Here is a 16346-nt window from a genome sequence, read left to right as displayed (position 1 = left end):
AAGAAGCTAAAACCAAAACACATTAAAATCTAAACATTAGAAGATAAATACAAAAGTGCAATAGAAATATTTGTCTAGTTTTCAAAGTCTTCACTCTATAATCCTTCACTCCATCAACCAAGCATATTCAAGAGAAGAGTTGTGACCTTAAAAAAATTAGCATATAATTAGCTAATGTCAATATATAAAACTGATTAATTAAAAGTAATTCAACAAATAAATAATTAGTGAAAAAATGTTAACCTCAAATTGTTGTAAACAACACCAACTCCAATGACTTGATTAGATATTGTTAAAGGTGAAAGCTCTACATTAACAGTAATTAAATTATTATTAGAGACTCAACAATAACAACAATTACATAATAATTTAAAGAAATATAATTTAAAAATAGTTACCTAATTCAAGTTTTTCTCGATCCTCAAGTTCTTGCTTTAAGTTATACATCTTTTCTTGAGTCTTCAACCAATTTTGTGAGCAAATTAGAGACTCAACAGTAGAAGGATTTAATGAGCTTCTAAATTGGTCAAGCACACGACCACTAGTACTAAATGCCGACTCAGAAGACACGGTAGAGACAGGAATAACCAACAAATCCCTAGCCATGTGAGCAAGAGCATAATACTTCATTGATTTCAATTTCTACCAACGCAAAGTGTAAAAACCGGGAATGTTATCCTCCATATCATCTTCCATGTATCTTTCCAATTCATTCCTTTTGACCTCACCTGGATTTTTTTTAACCCTCAATCTAAACTCATATTCGAAGCCATCTTCCTCCTCATTTGCATTTTCACCACCAACCCCATGATCATGAGAGGCAATGCTAGAATTAAAACTACCAAAAGAACTACCATCCGGAAGCGGATATATCATGGAGTAATACTCAAACAACTTATGAATGATATCCTTCAATTTTTCAACATATCTTTGGCTTGATTCAACCCATACACTCGATTAAGATAAAATTCAACATACTCATACTTGTAACGAGAGAAAAACAGCCACAAAGAGAAAGTAATTTATGCCATCACGCTCCCAATATTTGTCTAGTTTTACTTTCATTTGTGTCGCCATCTTTTGCAAACCAACATCATTACTCTTTCTTCACTTATTCAAAGTTCTTTGAATGTCACACAATTTATTGAAAAAATTATTACATGTAACATTCAAAGAACCAGAAAAAGTAAGAGTTGCATCATAAAATATTTTCAAGAACTTCACAAACACACGTGCCCTTTTCCAACCATTAGCATTAGGAGGTCCTCCTTCAGACTCAAGCGCCAACAAATAAAATGAGTCTTGATAACTAAGTCGACTAAAAGCCGATTCAAACTTCTCAGCAGCCTCTAGTATCAAATAGGTAGAGTTCCACCTAGTAGGCACATCTAACACTACACTAGGTTTATAAGTTATATTAGCCTCTTAACACACCTCTTAAAAGCTTGCATCCTAACAGGAGATGACCTAACAAACTTGCATGCAATTCTGATTTTAGTTATTGAGCTATCAATCTCTTTCAAACCATCACCAACAATTAGATTTACTATGTGAGCACAACATCTCATATTCATGAACTCCCCATTTAACAATGTTGACCCATTCCAATCACCCATGCCTCTAAGTAAATACGAAATTGCAACACCATTAGCACTAGCATTGTCAACAGTTACACAACATATCCTTCTAATACCCCACTCTTACAAGCATTGTTCTAAGGCTCTCCCTATAGTTTCACTCTTATGATCAGTAATCAAACCAAAATTCAATATTTTTTTATGCAATGTCTAAGACTCATCAATATAATGCGCTATCACACACATAGAATTCAAATTCTAAATTAAGGTCCAAGTATCGGTAGTAAGAAAAATCATTTGGCGATTTTCAGATAACAAATTTCTCAACTTCTCTTTTTCATATCTAAACAAAGCCATACAATCTCTAACAATTGTCCAACGGAAGAGAACCTTAAATCTAGGTTGTGCTTTACTCATAAATTATCTAAAGCCTTGAGCCTCAACAAATTTAAAAGGAAGTTCATCAACAATTATCATATTTACAAGAGCAAGACGAGTTTTCTCTTGATTAAAATCAACAAGCTTCATAGTGACTGCATTAGGATCATTCTCAAATTGGCTCCCAAGTGCAATAGTTTTCTGCCCCTTTTCAGCTTGCTTATGAGGGTTTTTAGTGCAAATTCTTAAATGTTTATGCAAGTTTGTTGTACCATAACTAGAACTATTGCATGTATATTTTTTTTACAATAGTTGCAGCATGCTTCATTAGGAGAACTTTTAGAAAAATGCGCCCAAACACTACTAGGTGCTCTACTGGGTTTACATTTTACCTCTTTTGGAGGCTCGCCAGTAGTTCTAGCAGCTTCGGTTTGTGTTTCTGATGAAAGATTTGAGTCAGGCAATGGTGGGGGGGCTGGACTCTGCGATGTTCAACTAGAAAGACCATTGTTCATTCTCAGCAGCGGGTGTTGCTGCACTTGGAGAAGAAGTACTTCCAACAACCGTATCACTTTTAGGGTTAGTTTTCCCCATTTTTTTGAATATGCAAAATACATAAAATAAGAGAAATAATGTATTTGTTACTAACAAATTTAGGGGTGAGCACGGGTAGCGGGTACCCGATTACCCGTCTGAACCCGAACCGAACCAATTAAATTGGTTCTGAAACCGACAGGACCCGAATTAAACTGATGACATTTGCTGATGATTAGTTTGGGGGGCGCGGAACCCAAACCAACCCATGAACTCAATCATATATATATATGACTTTTTATGTGTTTTCCAACTCATAACCCTAATACTATCTCACTAACGGTGCAACCATGGAGTAAACCCAGAAAGTAGGGGTGAGCACGGGTAGTGGGTACCCGATTACCCGTATAAACCCAAACCGAACCAATTAAATTGGTTCTGGAACCAACGGGTAATCGGGTCCAATCCGAACCAAACCGATGACATTTGCTGATGATTGGTTTGGGTATCGGTTTTGGGGGCGTGGAATCCGAACCAACCCGTAAACCCAATCATAATTAATTAAATAATATATATATATATATATATATATATATATATATATATATATATATATATATATATATATATATATATGACTTTTTATGTGTTTTCCAACCCATAACCCTAATACTACCTCACTAACGGTGCAACCATGGAGTAAACCCAAAAAGTAGAAACCCTAGCAAAGGCAGAGCTTCCTCATACCACGCAACCATCTTTTCCAATCTTCATCGTCTTCTCCATTAGGCGCCAGGAGCATCGTCTTCTCCACCTCGTCCGTGGGACCATCTGGTGCATCGTCTTCCTAGTAGCGGCAGTGACGCAGCAACCAACTCTCTCTCCGTCGTTGGCGTTTCAGTCGATATCTCTGTCAGCATCGTTGTTCACAGTTTCCTCTCCAGCAGCCAGCTTCGTCTTCAATCAGCCGTTCCCTCTCTAGTAGCCAGCTTCCTCCAGGTTCCAGCGTCGTCTTCTCGGTCACTCAGTCAGGTTAGTCTATAATTTTTGGGGAATGTTATATGTTAAAGTGTTAATTATTTTATTTTCTGTTCAATTTTTTAAATTATACATTCTTAGTTGTTATTGAATAAAGCAATATTGATCACTCTGAAGCAATCGTGCTGTTCAATTTTTTAAATATTAATAGAATCTTGCTCTTATGTAAAAGCTAGATTTGATTTTGAACAGAAGATCTTCTATAAGCTAATTTTGATATTTAACTTTAAAAATATTATGCTGTTCATTTACTATTATAATTCATGGTAGCAGATAAACGAAGAAAAAATTGAAAGAAAGCTAGAACTGAATTTTACTAATGGTGAGATTTAGATTTGTATTAGTGGTACACACTATATATAAGATAGTAACTATGAAGAAATTATATGTAAACTATACTCTGATTAGTTGAGTAATTAAATGAATACTCTGCAGTGTTATATTGTTCATATTGTTTTATTTTTTTATTGTAAACTTTCATTTTGGGAACATATTGCTTGCAATGTTAATAAACACACTCTAATGTTTCTCTAAAAATTAGGGTGAAGACAAGGTACTAAACATGAAATTTCCAATTATATTCACCAACTTACCGATTCTTGGCATGCTTGAGGGAGTGCAGCAGGTGGCGCAGGACCATAAAAGTCTATGATTTAATCTAAAAAAGAAAAAAATATCTATGCAAAAAAAATTCATGCAAACCTAAAAAGATATTGTTGTGTAAGAGTGCGTACTAAAATAGATATAATCATTTATATACCTCCTTCTATCCTCTTAAATTTTGAAAGAAGCGATTTCATGGCTCTAACCAATACCTATTGTGTTTAGGTAACTATTGAAATAATAATGAATATAAAAAGCAATAAGTTTTATTCAACTATATACAAAACCTCCTTTCAGCTAAATCATCAGTGTCATCCATGTATTCATCTGTTGCTTTGGTCCTTTTGGTCCACCTTTTTAGGATCAACCGCTTTGGTATGGCCGTTACGTGGTCATACTTATTATGAAGAAAATGTGCTTACACGGATAGTCTTTTCGTTCCCAAAAACCTCAACGACATTCTAATTTTATTAGTATGTGATTGATCAGTGTAACAAAATACTTTCTGGGATTACCATACTCCTCCATAGTATACATCATTGTCATCGATACCCGTCGTCTACCAACAAAGTTAACCACACCAATAGCATCAATCTCCTTTTTAAATTCTATAAAAATAGCTCGTGTATACACATTGGCGACACATCTCTCAAGTGGATCTAAGCAAGTCATCATGACCGACATGCTATATATGAATTAAACTGGGCTAGAAGCTCGTTGTTGTTGTATTTTCGGACAAGCAACTCAAGGTTTTGACTTCTGAATAAGTTTAAGAATGCTATGTCTAGAATTTAGGAATTTTTTTACATTCGCATTGATACCTACACAACTCGAAATTGTCCTGAAACATGCACAAAACTTGTGTCACAAGTAGACATTGGCCAACATCTCCCTCTTCTTGTACCTATGTGTTGTCCATTGTTTTTCATGCAATCCGAACTTATCGGCCGCTTGTGTCCATCCCTTTCAAAATTATCAATTCCCATATCAGCATATAGTTATTTAGAGAACACCTCCTAAAATATTTTAACATTCTTTTGCAAGTGTCACACAGACAATTGGTGCCTTGCCCTTGGAAATATTTCCTGAACAGCTGCAATCATAGCGTCATTCCCGTCCATGAGAACAGCGGAAGGAATCTTGTTGCACATCACTTGTAACAAGTTTTGCAGTATCCACGTGTAAGAAGGAATACTCTCGTCCAAAACAAGCCCAAACCTAAAGATTATGGTCTGTTTGTGATTATTCGACTCGGAGAATAAAACCAGCGGTCTTTTAGAATAGCCACGTAATATAGCTGTTGATTATCCGTCATGGCTTCCCTCGATACACTTCTTCGTCAGAATATATCTCGTGAGTCACTATTATTAAGAAAAAACTTGGGACAATTGCAAATTGAGAGATTGAGACTCGATGAAAATTAGAATATCACTTTAAAATTTAACTAAAAAAGGAGATTAGAAATAAAAAAAATTAAAATTTGAGTATTTTTTAAATTATAAAATTTAAAAGTACGAGCATAGTTGTAAGAACTGGACTGGATCGACTGATTGGATTGGAAAACTGATGAACCGAACTATAGGTCGGTGATCAGACAAGATAAAGAGCCGGATCAAACTGGTTCAGACCGTCCAGTTATGGTAATAACTGGCGAATCGGCATTTTGCAAAAACCCAGCCGGTTTGAAAATTTTATTTTTTCCTTCCTAACACGAAAACAACATCGTTTCAGAGAGAGAGAGAGAGAGAGAGAGAGAGAGAGAGAGAGAGAGAGAGAGAGAGAGAGAGAGAGAGAGAGAGAGAGAGAGAGAGAGAGAGAGAGAGTAGCCCTAACCTTAAACGACTGCTTGAAGGCTTCTCTTCCTCACCATTTCACCAGTCTCTATGTCACTCTCAATCACACTCTAACTCCAGAACTCGTGATCGCCGACCGGCTCCTCTGCTTCGTCTCGTCGGCTCCAGTGCGTCTCTGACATTGCGCCGTTGCGTCTGTGGCTCCCATGCACTGCACCGTAGCGTTTGTGGCTACCAAGCAACCTTGCTATCGCGTCTCCGTGCTCCGCGTCCTCGTCCTTCGCTGCTGCCTCCCCTTTCCTCGCTAGAGTTTGCCTCGTGCTTAGACAGGTTGGTCTTCTCTCTTCTCTATCTTTGTGTCTTGGTGAAACTCACTCTCAGTTTTTATTTTTTATTTTTTGTTTAGTTATTCAGTTAGGTTATACTTTGATGAATGAGTAACTGATTAATTATGTTGATTATGAATCTGTATAACGTTGATTTGAATTTGTGAATTTCTGATTCTTGTAGAGGAAGAAAACATAAACCAAGGTTCTAAAAATACTTAATTGTCCGGTTCAATCGGATTAACTGAGAATCGATCTTCTAACCGGTCTAATTAATCTCTAAACCGTTTGTTAAAAATCGGTTATAAACCAATTGAATCGGCAGTTAACCGATGAACCGACAGAACTGGGCAGGTTTTTTGAAGGCCCGGTTCTCCCCTTCAGCTTCAAAACGGCGACCCCCTCTCCCTTCTCTCTCACTCTCACATTCTCAGAATCTCAGTTTCTCACCAAAATTCCTAATTTCCTAACCCTATCAGAGTAAACACCGCTGCCACCGTCAGTCCGCAGCTGCCTGCTCGTCGTGAAGCCCCACCAGCCACCGTCTGCCCCCCAGCCGCCGCCACTCTTCACTTCCTCACCGTCTCTGTGCTCAACGCGAAGCCCCACCTGCCACCGTCACCCCCAGCCGCCGCCACTCTTCTCCTCCTCACCGTCTCTGTGCCCGTCGTGAAGCCCGCCTCCGTCATCGTCGTCATCGGCAGTGACAGAGGGTACCGTCGTCGTCGTCCTCGATCCTCTTCTCCTCCACGTCACGCGAACGGTTGCTCGATCCTTTTCATGCGCATCCTCTCCTCCGTTAATCTCTGCCCGGAGCCTCGCCGTGGAATCTCTGCTCGGGGCCTCGCCATCGCAAGCTGATCCGCTTCCGAGCTCACTCTGTCACCGCCGTTCCTCCCTCGCCGTATCTCCGGTAAGCCACTGCTTCTTCAGTTTCAATTTCCAAGATTCTGGCTTCTGAGTTTTGTTTTTGTACTAGATTCTGAGTTGGGTTGTTGCTTATGTGATTCTGAAACTTTTTGCGTCTTAAGTTTGGATTGTTTTGGTTAGTTTTTCTGTTTCTGGATTCTCTGGATTTGGATGTTGAGTTTTCTGTATTCTGAGTTTTTGTTGTTGAATACATGGTTGAAAGATTTTTGTTGAAATTTGTTGTGATTCTGAATTTTTTTGTTGCTTATGGTTTGAATTTTTTTGTAAGTGTAAGTATGTGATTCTAAATTTTTATTGCAATGAGAATTCTTGCCGATTATTTTGCTATAATTTATAAGTTAATTAATAATTAATGATAAAATATGAACAAGTTATTATGTCAAATTATAAAAATTTGGAATTTTGTTAGTTTAGAAATTATTGAATTTGTATATTTGAAATTGTATATCGAATTTTTAATAATTTTATTATTATTTAATCAGTCGACCGGTTCTGTTCTCGCAACCTTGAGATAAACACTGAAAGTTCTTTGTGTGAAATCTTGATTCTTGGTGTGAAATCCTGATTCTTGATATGCGATTGCAAGTTTAAATATCACTTTAAAATTTAACTCAAAAAGGAGATTAGAAATTTTAAAAAATTAAAAATTGAGTATTTTTAAAATTATAAAAATTAAAAGTATGAATAACTTTTGTAATTATAAATAATTGTTAACTGACACATCAACGTTTAACCTTAACGTTAGATAACTCAATTGATAATTGATCATTTTTGTCAAAATTAATCCTCTTAATTTTTTGTTGTCGATAACATTTTTATCAGCGTCTAAATCTTTTGTTACTAAATTACTAGTGAATCTGTTAGTCCAGGCTCCAGCGTCGTCTTCTCCGGTCACTCAGTCAAGTTAGTCTATAATTTTTGGGGAATGTTATATGTTAAAGTGTTGATTGTTTTATTTTCTGTTCAATTTTTGAAATTATACATTCTTAGTTGTTGTTGAATAAAGTAATCTTGATCACTCTGAAGCAATTGTGCTGTTCAATTTTTTTAAATATTAATAGAATCTTGCTCTTATGTAAAAGCTAGATTTGATTTTGAACTGAGGATCTTCTATAAGCTAATTTTGATTTTTAACTTCAAAAATATTATGCTATTCATTTACTATTATAATTCATGGTAGCAGATAAACGAAGAAAAAATTGAAAGAAAGCTAGAACTGAATTTTACTAATGGTGAGATTTAGATTTGTATTAGTGGTACACACTATATATAAGATAGTAACTATGAAGAAATTATATGTAAACTATACTCTGATTAGTTGAGTAATTAAATGGATACTCTGCAGTGTTATATTGTTTATATTGTTTTATTTTTTTATTGTAAACTTCCTTTTGGGGACATATTGCTTGCAATGTTAATAAATACTCTGCAGTAAGGTCTTTCAATTGTACTAATTGGTAATAGCCACATTGATCTTTACGTCTAAATACTCTTTTAAAAACTCAGGTGAACGGACTGGCGAAGAAGCAGGTGTCACAACGAAAGGTGACATCGACTGACAAAGAGGAAGGAAGTTGTTTTCACTAGTCACGACTGGCAGTGGCGACGCCGATCAGAACGCGGGCAGATTTGACGATGAGAAATTGAGAATTTAGAGCTCCTTCCACTTCGATTCGGTTACCTAATTTAACTAATTTCTCCGTACACAACTCCGTTTCCATTTTACGGCGTTTACCGCCATGGAAGCCACCGACGACGCAGAATCCCCCGCACCGATTGTACGAAACTCCTCACATCTTTCTTTATTCCTCAATTTTATATCATTATTATTCTTAAATTGATCTAGCTGCAATATTTGATATAGTAGCATTAGGCAAAGAATTTGAGTAGGGTTCACTAGAATTTCCTTGTTTATATGAAGGTATTGGTAAGTGAACTGGTTTCCTTGCTACTGCACAAAGATATTAATATAGTGAATATGTATTTGATCAACCCTAGGTCAATCTGTATTGGTATACTGGAAATAATTTAGTAAATTGGGAAAAGCATTGATTTGGGCCCATTTCCTTTTCTTCTAGGTTCCTGAAGATAACTATGAAATGTGTTTGCCTTCACCATCCTGAGTTCATTCAATTATTAGTTTCATTGATATTATCTAATTTCCTTTACCAGGCCTCCCCAAAGTTAGCGGGAACTGTTAACTGGGGTACAACAACTGTTATTGGAATATTTGCTGGCATGTTATACGGCGGTAGCAAGGAGGCAGCTGCTTCTGTTGTAAGTTCTGATTACAAGAGGCCTCGATTCCTTTTTCTTTTTTTTTCCCCCATATGGCTATGAGAGTGTTTTATGCTGAATACAGAACGGGTGTTACTGCTAACATCCAGACTACAATCATGGATTTCATTCTTTACATTATAGAATTCAATGTTGCGTGTAACTCCGTGTATGAAAGTGATCTTCTTTTGCATACTGTTAGATGTGTCATGAATAACACTTTGGTGTTGATGTCGAAAGAAATTTTTTTTTTCCCTTTTTGTGTGGATGCAGAGGATTTATTTTCCTTGAAAAACTACTTGTATATAACGCTAAGCTACCTTCCATAACATGGTAAGAAACTATTTAGAGTTAAATGTACTTGAACTTTATCTTTGATATTGTTTATTCATAATCCAAAAAATGTTAGAGTTTTTGCTCAATCCTTCTTGCTTGATGAGATTTATTTTCTTGGGGAACTAGTAACATCAGAAGGAAGGTGTAAATCAATCCATTAGTGTACCATAAAGATGTCAAAAGATTGTCTAATCCCGTCAACAGGCTGGCATAAAGGTATACTTGATCCATTTGTAGGTTTTCAAGAGCTTAAGCTAAAAAGGTTGGAGTTGTTTTAATTTGTTGAATTGCAATTGCAGTACAAAGAATAACTGAGTACTTACTTTCTTAAATGAATGCAAAGATGTTTCTGTTTTGTCACAATAGATAGTATATATCCTCTTTATTCAAGTCATCTAATGTTAAGTTTCACTCTTTTCTACTATTTGTGTAAGCTTGTTTTCCTTTTAATGCATTGCTATGAAGTTGAGGAGATAAATACCTGACCCACTTCAATCATCAATAGATGGAATGAATGCTAATATCTGAATGCAAAAATAAACTTTGCTAGCATTTTCTTTAGACAGAGAAACAAAACCCATGAACATAGTGCTATGGTTTATCTTTTCTTTGTTGATTAAACATTCTGTTGTCAAGTATGTGAAGGTGGAGGTTTTATTCTTTATTATCCAATTTTAGTCATGGTATTTATAAGTTCCTAATGTTTTGCTAGAGCAAGGATGCAGAAGTGACATTGAAGCTTGGAAGTGCAGAAGACAAACGTGAGCAATATCGTTTGATGAGAGATGCTATGGAGAAACGGTTCATTAGGGTTACACGGGGCTCAATAGTTGGAGGAGTACGCCTTGGAATGTTCACTGCTGCATTTTATGGCTTACAAAATCTACTTGCAGAGCAGCGAGGTGTGCATGATGTTTTTAATGTTGTTGGTGCTGGTTCAGCTACTGCTTCAGCTTTTGGTTTAATATGTAAGAAATGATACTCTGCCACTAGACTCTTTATAACATGGACTGAATCACAAAAAAAATTCATTTTTCATTCATTTCATTGTATTAATAGATTGTTTCCCTTTTTAGTGCCAGGATCACTACGTTGGCGAGCTAGGAACATGATGCTAGGATCAGTTTTGGGAGCAGCATTTTGCTTTCCTCTTGGTAACATAGCTATATTTCTTGATACTTTGTCAGCTCAGATTGTCGATGTGACTTTTGCAGATGCATAAGTTTCATATATAATATGTTGTGGAATATAATGCTGTTAGAAGCATCACTTGATACTCAATCTGGTAGCAATTTCTCATATTCAACCAAGTTTTCACTATATTTGTTGAAAGTCTTGTCTCATGATACGTTGGCAGGTTGGCTCCATTTGAAGCTGATAGAAAAAGCTAATGAAGGGAATCAAGCTGCAAATGAAAACTTAGATAAGAGAGACATAAAAAGTGGTGTTAGTGCTGCAATCGAAAGGCTTGAAAGCAATTTACACAAATGAAAGCTATTTGGCTACACAGAGGCATGCCTTCTTGTTTCTATTTTTCAGGGTGGTCAAGTAATCATGCAATGGAGGATGTGACACCACTGGGAATGGCATTGCTGTCCACTTAATAGGAGAAAAAGTTGTATTAATTAAATAATTTCGTTGACCAAGTTGAGTCACACAGTTCTTCCATATGAAATTATGATGCTATTATTAGTTTGTTATTATGTTTTTAGTCTTGTTATTATGACTTATGAGGCTATTGTACAAAGAGAAACCTATGCGTCGCAAGTATGTCATATCCAATTCATGTTTATCGTAAAAAAGGTCTTTTTTTTTTTGGTGTACCATTGTTTTTACTAGCTCTTCCGTGTTTTTGGACAACATTTTTGCCAATTCTACATTTGTCTTCATTGATTGGTTAATATTCAGGTATTAGAATATAAGCTTGAAGAAGGTAACTATGCCTTTCCACCGTTTTGATATTTAGGATGATTAGCCCTTGTATGAATGGATTTCCGACATCAATGAAGCTTATTCAGGAACTTATTTTCAATTGTTTATTGCAATGATTGCCAAAGATAAAAGGGGAGAATTTTCACTCGATGAATACCTTTATATTTGTAGTATTGAGTAGAGTAAACAAAAAATGGAGGGTTGCTTAAAAGTTTGCATCGTGTATATGATGTGCATACTTACTCTGATACTGGAAGTTGCACAGGGAAGAGAAACCAGAAACACCAAAATATAGAGATTGTGCTAAAGAGCGTAGAGAAGATCAAAATCCTGATTATGAGCCTACAGAGCTGGCATTTCACGCTGTTGCTCCTCCTGGTACTGTAGATTTATGGTGAGTTTTCTACTGTTTATGTTATATTTGTTATCTAATATCACATCATTCATCTTTTAGTTAACTCGGCCAAAATAAGATGAAAAGAAAAAAAAAATTATGCTACCTGCCATTGCTTAGTCCAGGGGCGGAGCTAGATGAAATATTAGAGGGGGTAAAAAATATTTACACAATAAAATAAGACTAAAATAAAATTTTAAGGGGAAGCTAAACTGAAATTTACATATAATTTACATGTAAAAGATTAAAATTAGGGGGGACATCGCCCCCCTTTCTATGTACGTAGCTCCGCCCCTGGCTTAGTCTACTAACAATCTGGTAATGTTTTGAAGGTCAGCTGATGCACACAAATTATCCATTGAAAAGAGCAAGTACCTTGGAGGTTATTATTCATACTCTTAAATATGATTGAGTTTTGCCATCTTTTTCACAAAGAAATTAATATGATAGTATGTTTTTCATTGTTTTCTCTGAAGCTTTTGATATCTGGATTGTTACAAGGTGCTTTGGAAGTTGTAATTTAGGATTCCAGTGCCATGTTCATCCATGACCTTTCTTTTTCTGTTGTGTTATTTTTGTTTTTTATTATATCGCCCTAGAATAGAGTTTTTGCCTCTACTATTGCGGACATGACTGTAAAGTCAATATATATGTGAACAATATTTAGTGTAACTTCTATTGAATATTGACTTACTTATGCTAAAAACAGAACATGTTGCATTTATTGCTTTTGGGCAGGTGATGTGGAGCACACACATTTGGTCAAAGGTTTGGATTATGCATTGCTGAACAAAGTTAGAAGCGAGATTGACAAGAAGCCAGATGCTGTGGATGATGTTGAGGGGAAACCTAGGTAACTTTAGTCCAGAAGTGTGAGTGATAGTGATCATTTTATTGTAAATCTGTCAATTAAAACATTATTAATTATTATTTGGTTTTATTTTTTAATGAATCTAAGTTTTACTACCTGCTTTTGATTTGCCAACAGAGCATCTAAGGAAGACCAACAAGTTCGCACATCAACTGCAAAGGTTCTTTACTTTTGTTGAATATTTACTGACAATATGAACTAAAGCTTTTCCCCCTCCTATTTTTATCAGTTTGAATGTGAAGTTTGTGCTCCAATTCAGGAATTATTGTTGCTTGCTTCTATTAATATGTTTCAATTCTTTAATTTTTTTCCTCCTTTCAGTCAGTTTATCAGTGGATAGTGAAGCCTCAGACCATCATAAAGACAAATGAAATGTTCCTTCCAGGTCGAATGACATTTATTTTTAACATGGTGAGAATTTCCATGTACTTGATAATTGACGTGGTTTTGTTCTTTATGATATGAGACTCATGGTTATTGTAATTCATGCTTTGTTTGTGCAATTATTTGTTTATCATGCTTGGTGTGGCCATTAGCATGTTTGATTGCAAGTACATGCATATTGGGCAATATACAGCTTTCATCTTGTGTATCCTTGCGGTAGTTGCTTATCTCCTAGTGAATAGGTTCTTTCACCTAGTTTAAGTCAGTATACCATGCGGGGACATTCACTAGACTAAGCATCTTGGCTGTGGATATTACATGTCTCTCTCTGCCTCTTTCTGTTTCTACTCATGTCTCTACGACTGTAGGTTGTCCAATGTAGCATCATATGCATGGACAATCAGATATGGAATGTTTGAGACCTTTAGCCAGCTGTTGCATCCTGATTCACTTTAATTACATATGTTGATAATTGTAAACAATAATGGGGGAAAGGTTAAATGGGGTAGCTATGTTGACATTTTTAGGTTTACAACTCAAATCGATGGAACGGTTAATCTGATCCTTTACCAGCTTATTTGTTACTCTCTAGAATAGAAGCACTTTTCTGACAGATTCCAGCTTTTGTATGTCAGGAGAGTGGATATGCTCATGATATTCCAACGACCTTGCACTGTAGTAAGGTTGATTGTCCAGTACCGGAGGTTTTTGATCTTGCCGATTCCTCTGTGGCACTTTTTCTCTGCATTTTATAGCTTGCCTAGCATGTGTCGCCTCATGTACATGCCCTTGTTTTCCACAGGAAATGGTTACAGTTAGCGTTGATGGATCTGTTCTAGATCGGATTGCTAAAATAATGTCATATCTTCGTCTTGGCTCTTCTGGGAAGGTTTTGAAGAAGAAAAAGAAGGAAAAAGATGCAAATTGCAAAAGGTAATAACTGCAATGAGCAGTTCATCTGGAATTTTTGGATGTTATTGTGTAGAGTATATGCTTTATTGTATCAGGTAATGCAATTTTCATAAAATCTTCTCTTGCAGTATGGCTTACTGAAATTTATCTGACTTTGTTCTAATTATTATGTTACAAACATCATATTATGATGCTGTTCTTAAGGTCTTTTTTTTATCTTTGTATTTGCGAACATTTTTGTTTGTTCAATTGATCGTGCTTATACTTGAGTCGATTATATAAGTTTTATTTAACATACATCAATGGTAAGCAGTTTTATATTTTTTACTTTCCTCCTTGTTCATTTTTAATGTCAAAGAAACTTTCAGGGAGATGTTGGAGAGGGAGGCTGCTACCCTATCTTTTATATAGTCATATATTTCTGATAATTTATTGGAAATTTTAATAGTTAATGTACTCTTGGCACCATCCATTTTGAACACAGGAAAGAATTTGGCTGTTGGTAATGGATATGATGAAGAGAATTCATCAAAGGTTGAAGGTGGGAGGGCAAAGAGTCAAACTGAAAGAGAGTTCATCCCACCACCACCACCTCCATCAAAGAAAAGTCATGCTAATTCAGGAGAGAAACAAGGCCCAGCTGTTGCTAGAGCAGAAGATGATGACATCTTTGTTGGTGAGGGTGTGGAGTATGACGTACCTGGCAAAGACTTGAGCCAAAGTCCTCTCTCTGAGGACATGGAAGAGTCTCCTAGGAACAAGGACAAACCTTCATATTTTGCTGAACCTACTTATGGTTCTGTGCCACCTGCTGCACTCCCTCAAGCATGGCAAGAATCGGTAAGTTGGTGAATATAACTGGAAATTTCATGTTTAGTACCTTGTCTTCACCCTGATTTAAACATTAGAGTGTGGCTTTTGAGTTGAGTTTCTGCCCTCATTGATCTGACTCTTGTCTCAGAATGAATATGATGTGATGCAAACACAAGCCTTGGCTGGTGGCTACCAAGGAGAGTGGCAGGAGTACCAGTATACTGAACAGTAGGTTTACCCTGATCAATACCTTCAGCAAGATATGCAGACTTATGATTTGCAAGCGGGTTTAGATATGCCACAAGATCCGCGTTTTATGACACAAAAAGAGAAAGATCGAGGTTTGGGATCAGTATTTAAGCGAGATGATCAGAGACTTCAACAACTGAGGGAGAAAGATGCCCGAGAAAAAGACCCCAATTTCATTTCTGAGAGTTATTCTGAATGTTACCCCGGGTATCAAGAATATAACCGTGAAATAGTGGATAGTGATGATGAAGATGACTTGTCCAAAATGGATATGGGTGGGAGGGTAAGTAATTGCATTGACAGTTACCTTATTTTCTTATTATTAAACTGGCTGCAATGTTTTTCATTTATTTTCAAGTATATTATATGTTTTCCTAATTTCAGAAAATTATAAATATGAAAACATATAAATAATGATTATACTAATTTTTATTCTCAAGATGACCCTTTGAGAAAAATCATCATGTTGATAACCTGTTTGTATTAAAAGTGATAATAATGAAAATGTGCATTGAACAGGCAAAGGGTCGACTTCATCGTTGGGACTTTGAGACCGAAGAGGAATGGGCCACTCACAATGAGCAGAAGGAAGCAATGCCAAAGGCTGCACTCCAGTTTGGTGTGAAGATGCAAGATGGCCGGAAGACGCGGAAGCAGAACAAGGACCAGAAGCTCAATAACGAACTGCACAAGATCAATAAGATACTTGCCAGAAAGAAGATGGAAAAGGATTATGGACGGTGATGGTGGGGCCCTCACTATGATGATGAGGTACAACCTGGAAAGAAGCTTCGAATATGAACGAGCCTTCCATTTGTAACCAAAGATGATGAGAATAGAGTTATTTCTGGTTTCCTGCTATAGAAATCTTAGTAGTTAATACTTAGTTTGTGTGAGTTTGAGGTTTTGTTATTCTTGCTTGTCGTCTTTTTTTTTCCCCCTCTCTCCAAAGAGCCAAGATAAGTGCCATCTAATGGGACAATAATCTACAGAGCTGTA

General features: G+C 36.3%; 1 protein-coding gene and 1 pseudogene across 1 annotated transcript; both read left to right on the top strand.

Moving 5' to 3' along the window:
• Positions 1-6572: 6572 nt before the first annotated feature.
• LOC112795863 (uncharacterized) lies at positions 6573-11824 on the top strand. The gene is made up of 6 exons (XM_025838039.3): positions 6573-7162; positions 8686-8957; positions 9352-9456; positions 10505-10760; positions 10869-10946; positions 11150-11824. Exons 2-6 carry the CDS (start codon positions 8919-8921, stop codon positions 11281-11283), a joined length of 612 nt encoding a protein of 203 aa, XP_025693824.1. The 5' UTR covers positions 6573-7162; positions 8686-8918; the 3' UTR covers positions 11284-11824.
• Positions 11515-16287, top strand: LOC112795861 (suppressor of mec-8 and unc-52 protein homolog 2-like; annotated as a pseudogene).
• Positions 16288-16346: the final 59 nt, after the last annotated feature.

The sequence above is a fragment of the Arachis hypogaea genome, chromosome 4, assembly GCF_003086295.3.
Source record: "Arachis hypogaea cultivar Tifrunner chromosome 4, arahy.Tifrunner.gnm2.J5K5, whole genome shotgun sequence".
Lineage (NCBI taxonomy): Eukaryota > Viridiplantae > Streptophyta > Magnoliopsida > Fabales > Fabaceae > Arachis > Arachis hypogaea.
Note: the sequence above shows the minus strand (reverse complement) of the source record. Positions and strands in the feature narration are given on the sequence as shown.

Excerpts from the sequence above, each read along its gene's own strand:
- LOC112795863 (XM_025838039.3), top strand. The coding sequence starts at position 8,919 with ATGGAAGCCACCGACGACGCAGAATCCCCCGCACCGATT. Across the intron at positions 8,958-9,351 it reads CAGAATCCCCCGCACCGATT|GCCTCCCCAAAGTTAGCGGG; the intron begins GTACGAAACTCC and ends TTCCTTTACCAG. Across the intron at positions 10,947-11,149 it reads AGCATTTTGCTTTCCTCTTG|GTTGGCTCCATTTGAAGCTG; the intron begins GTAACATAGCTA and ends ATACGTTGGCAG.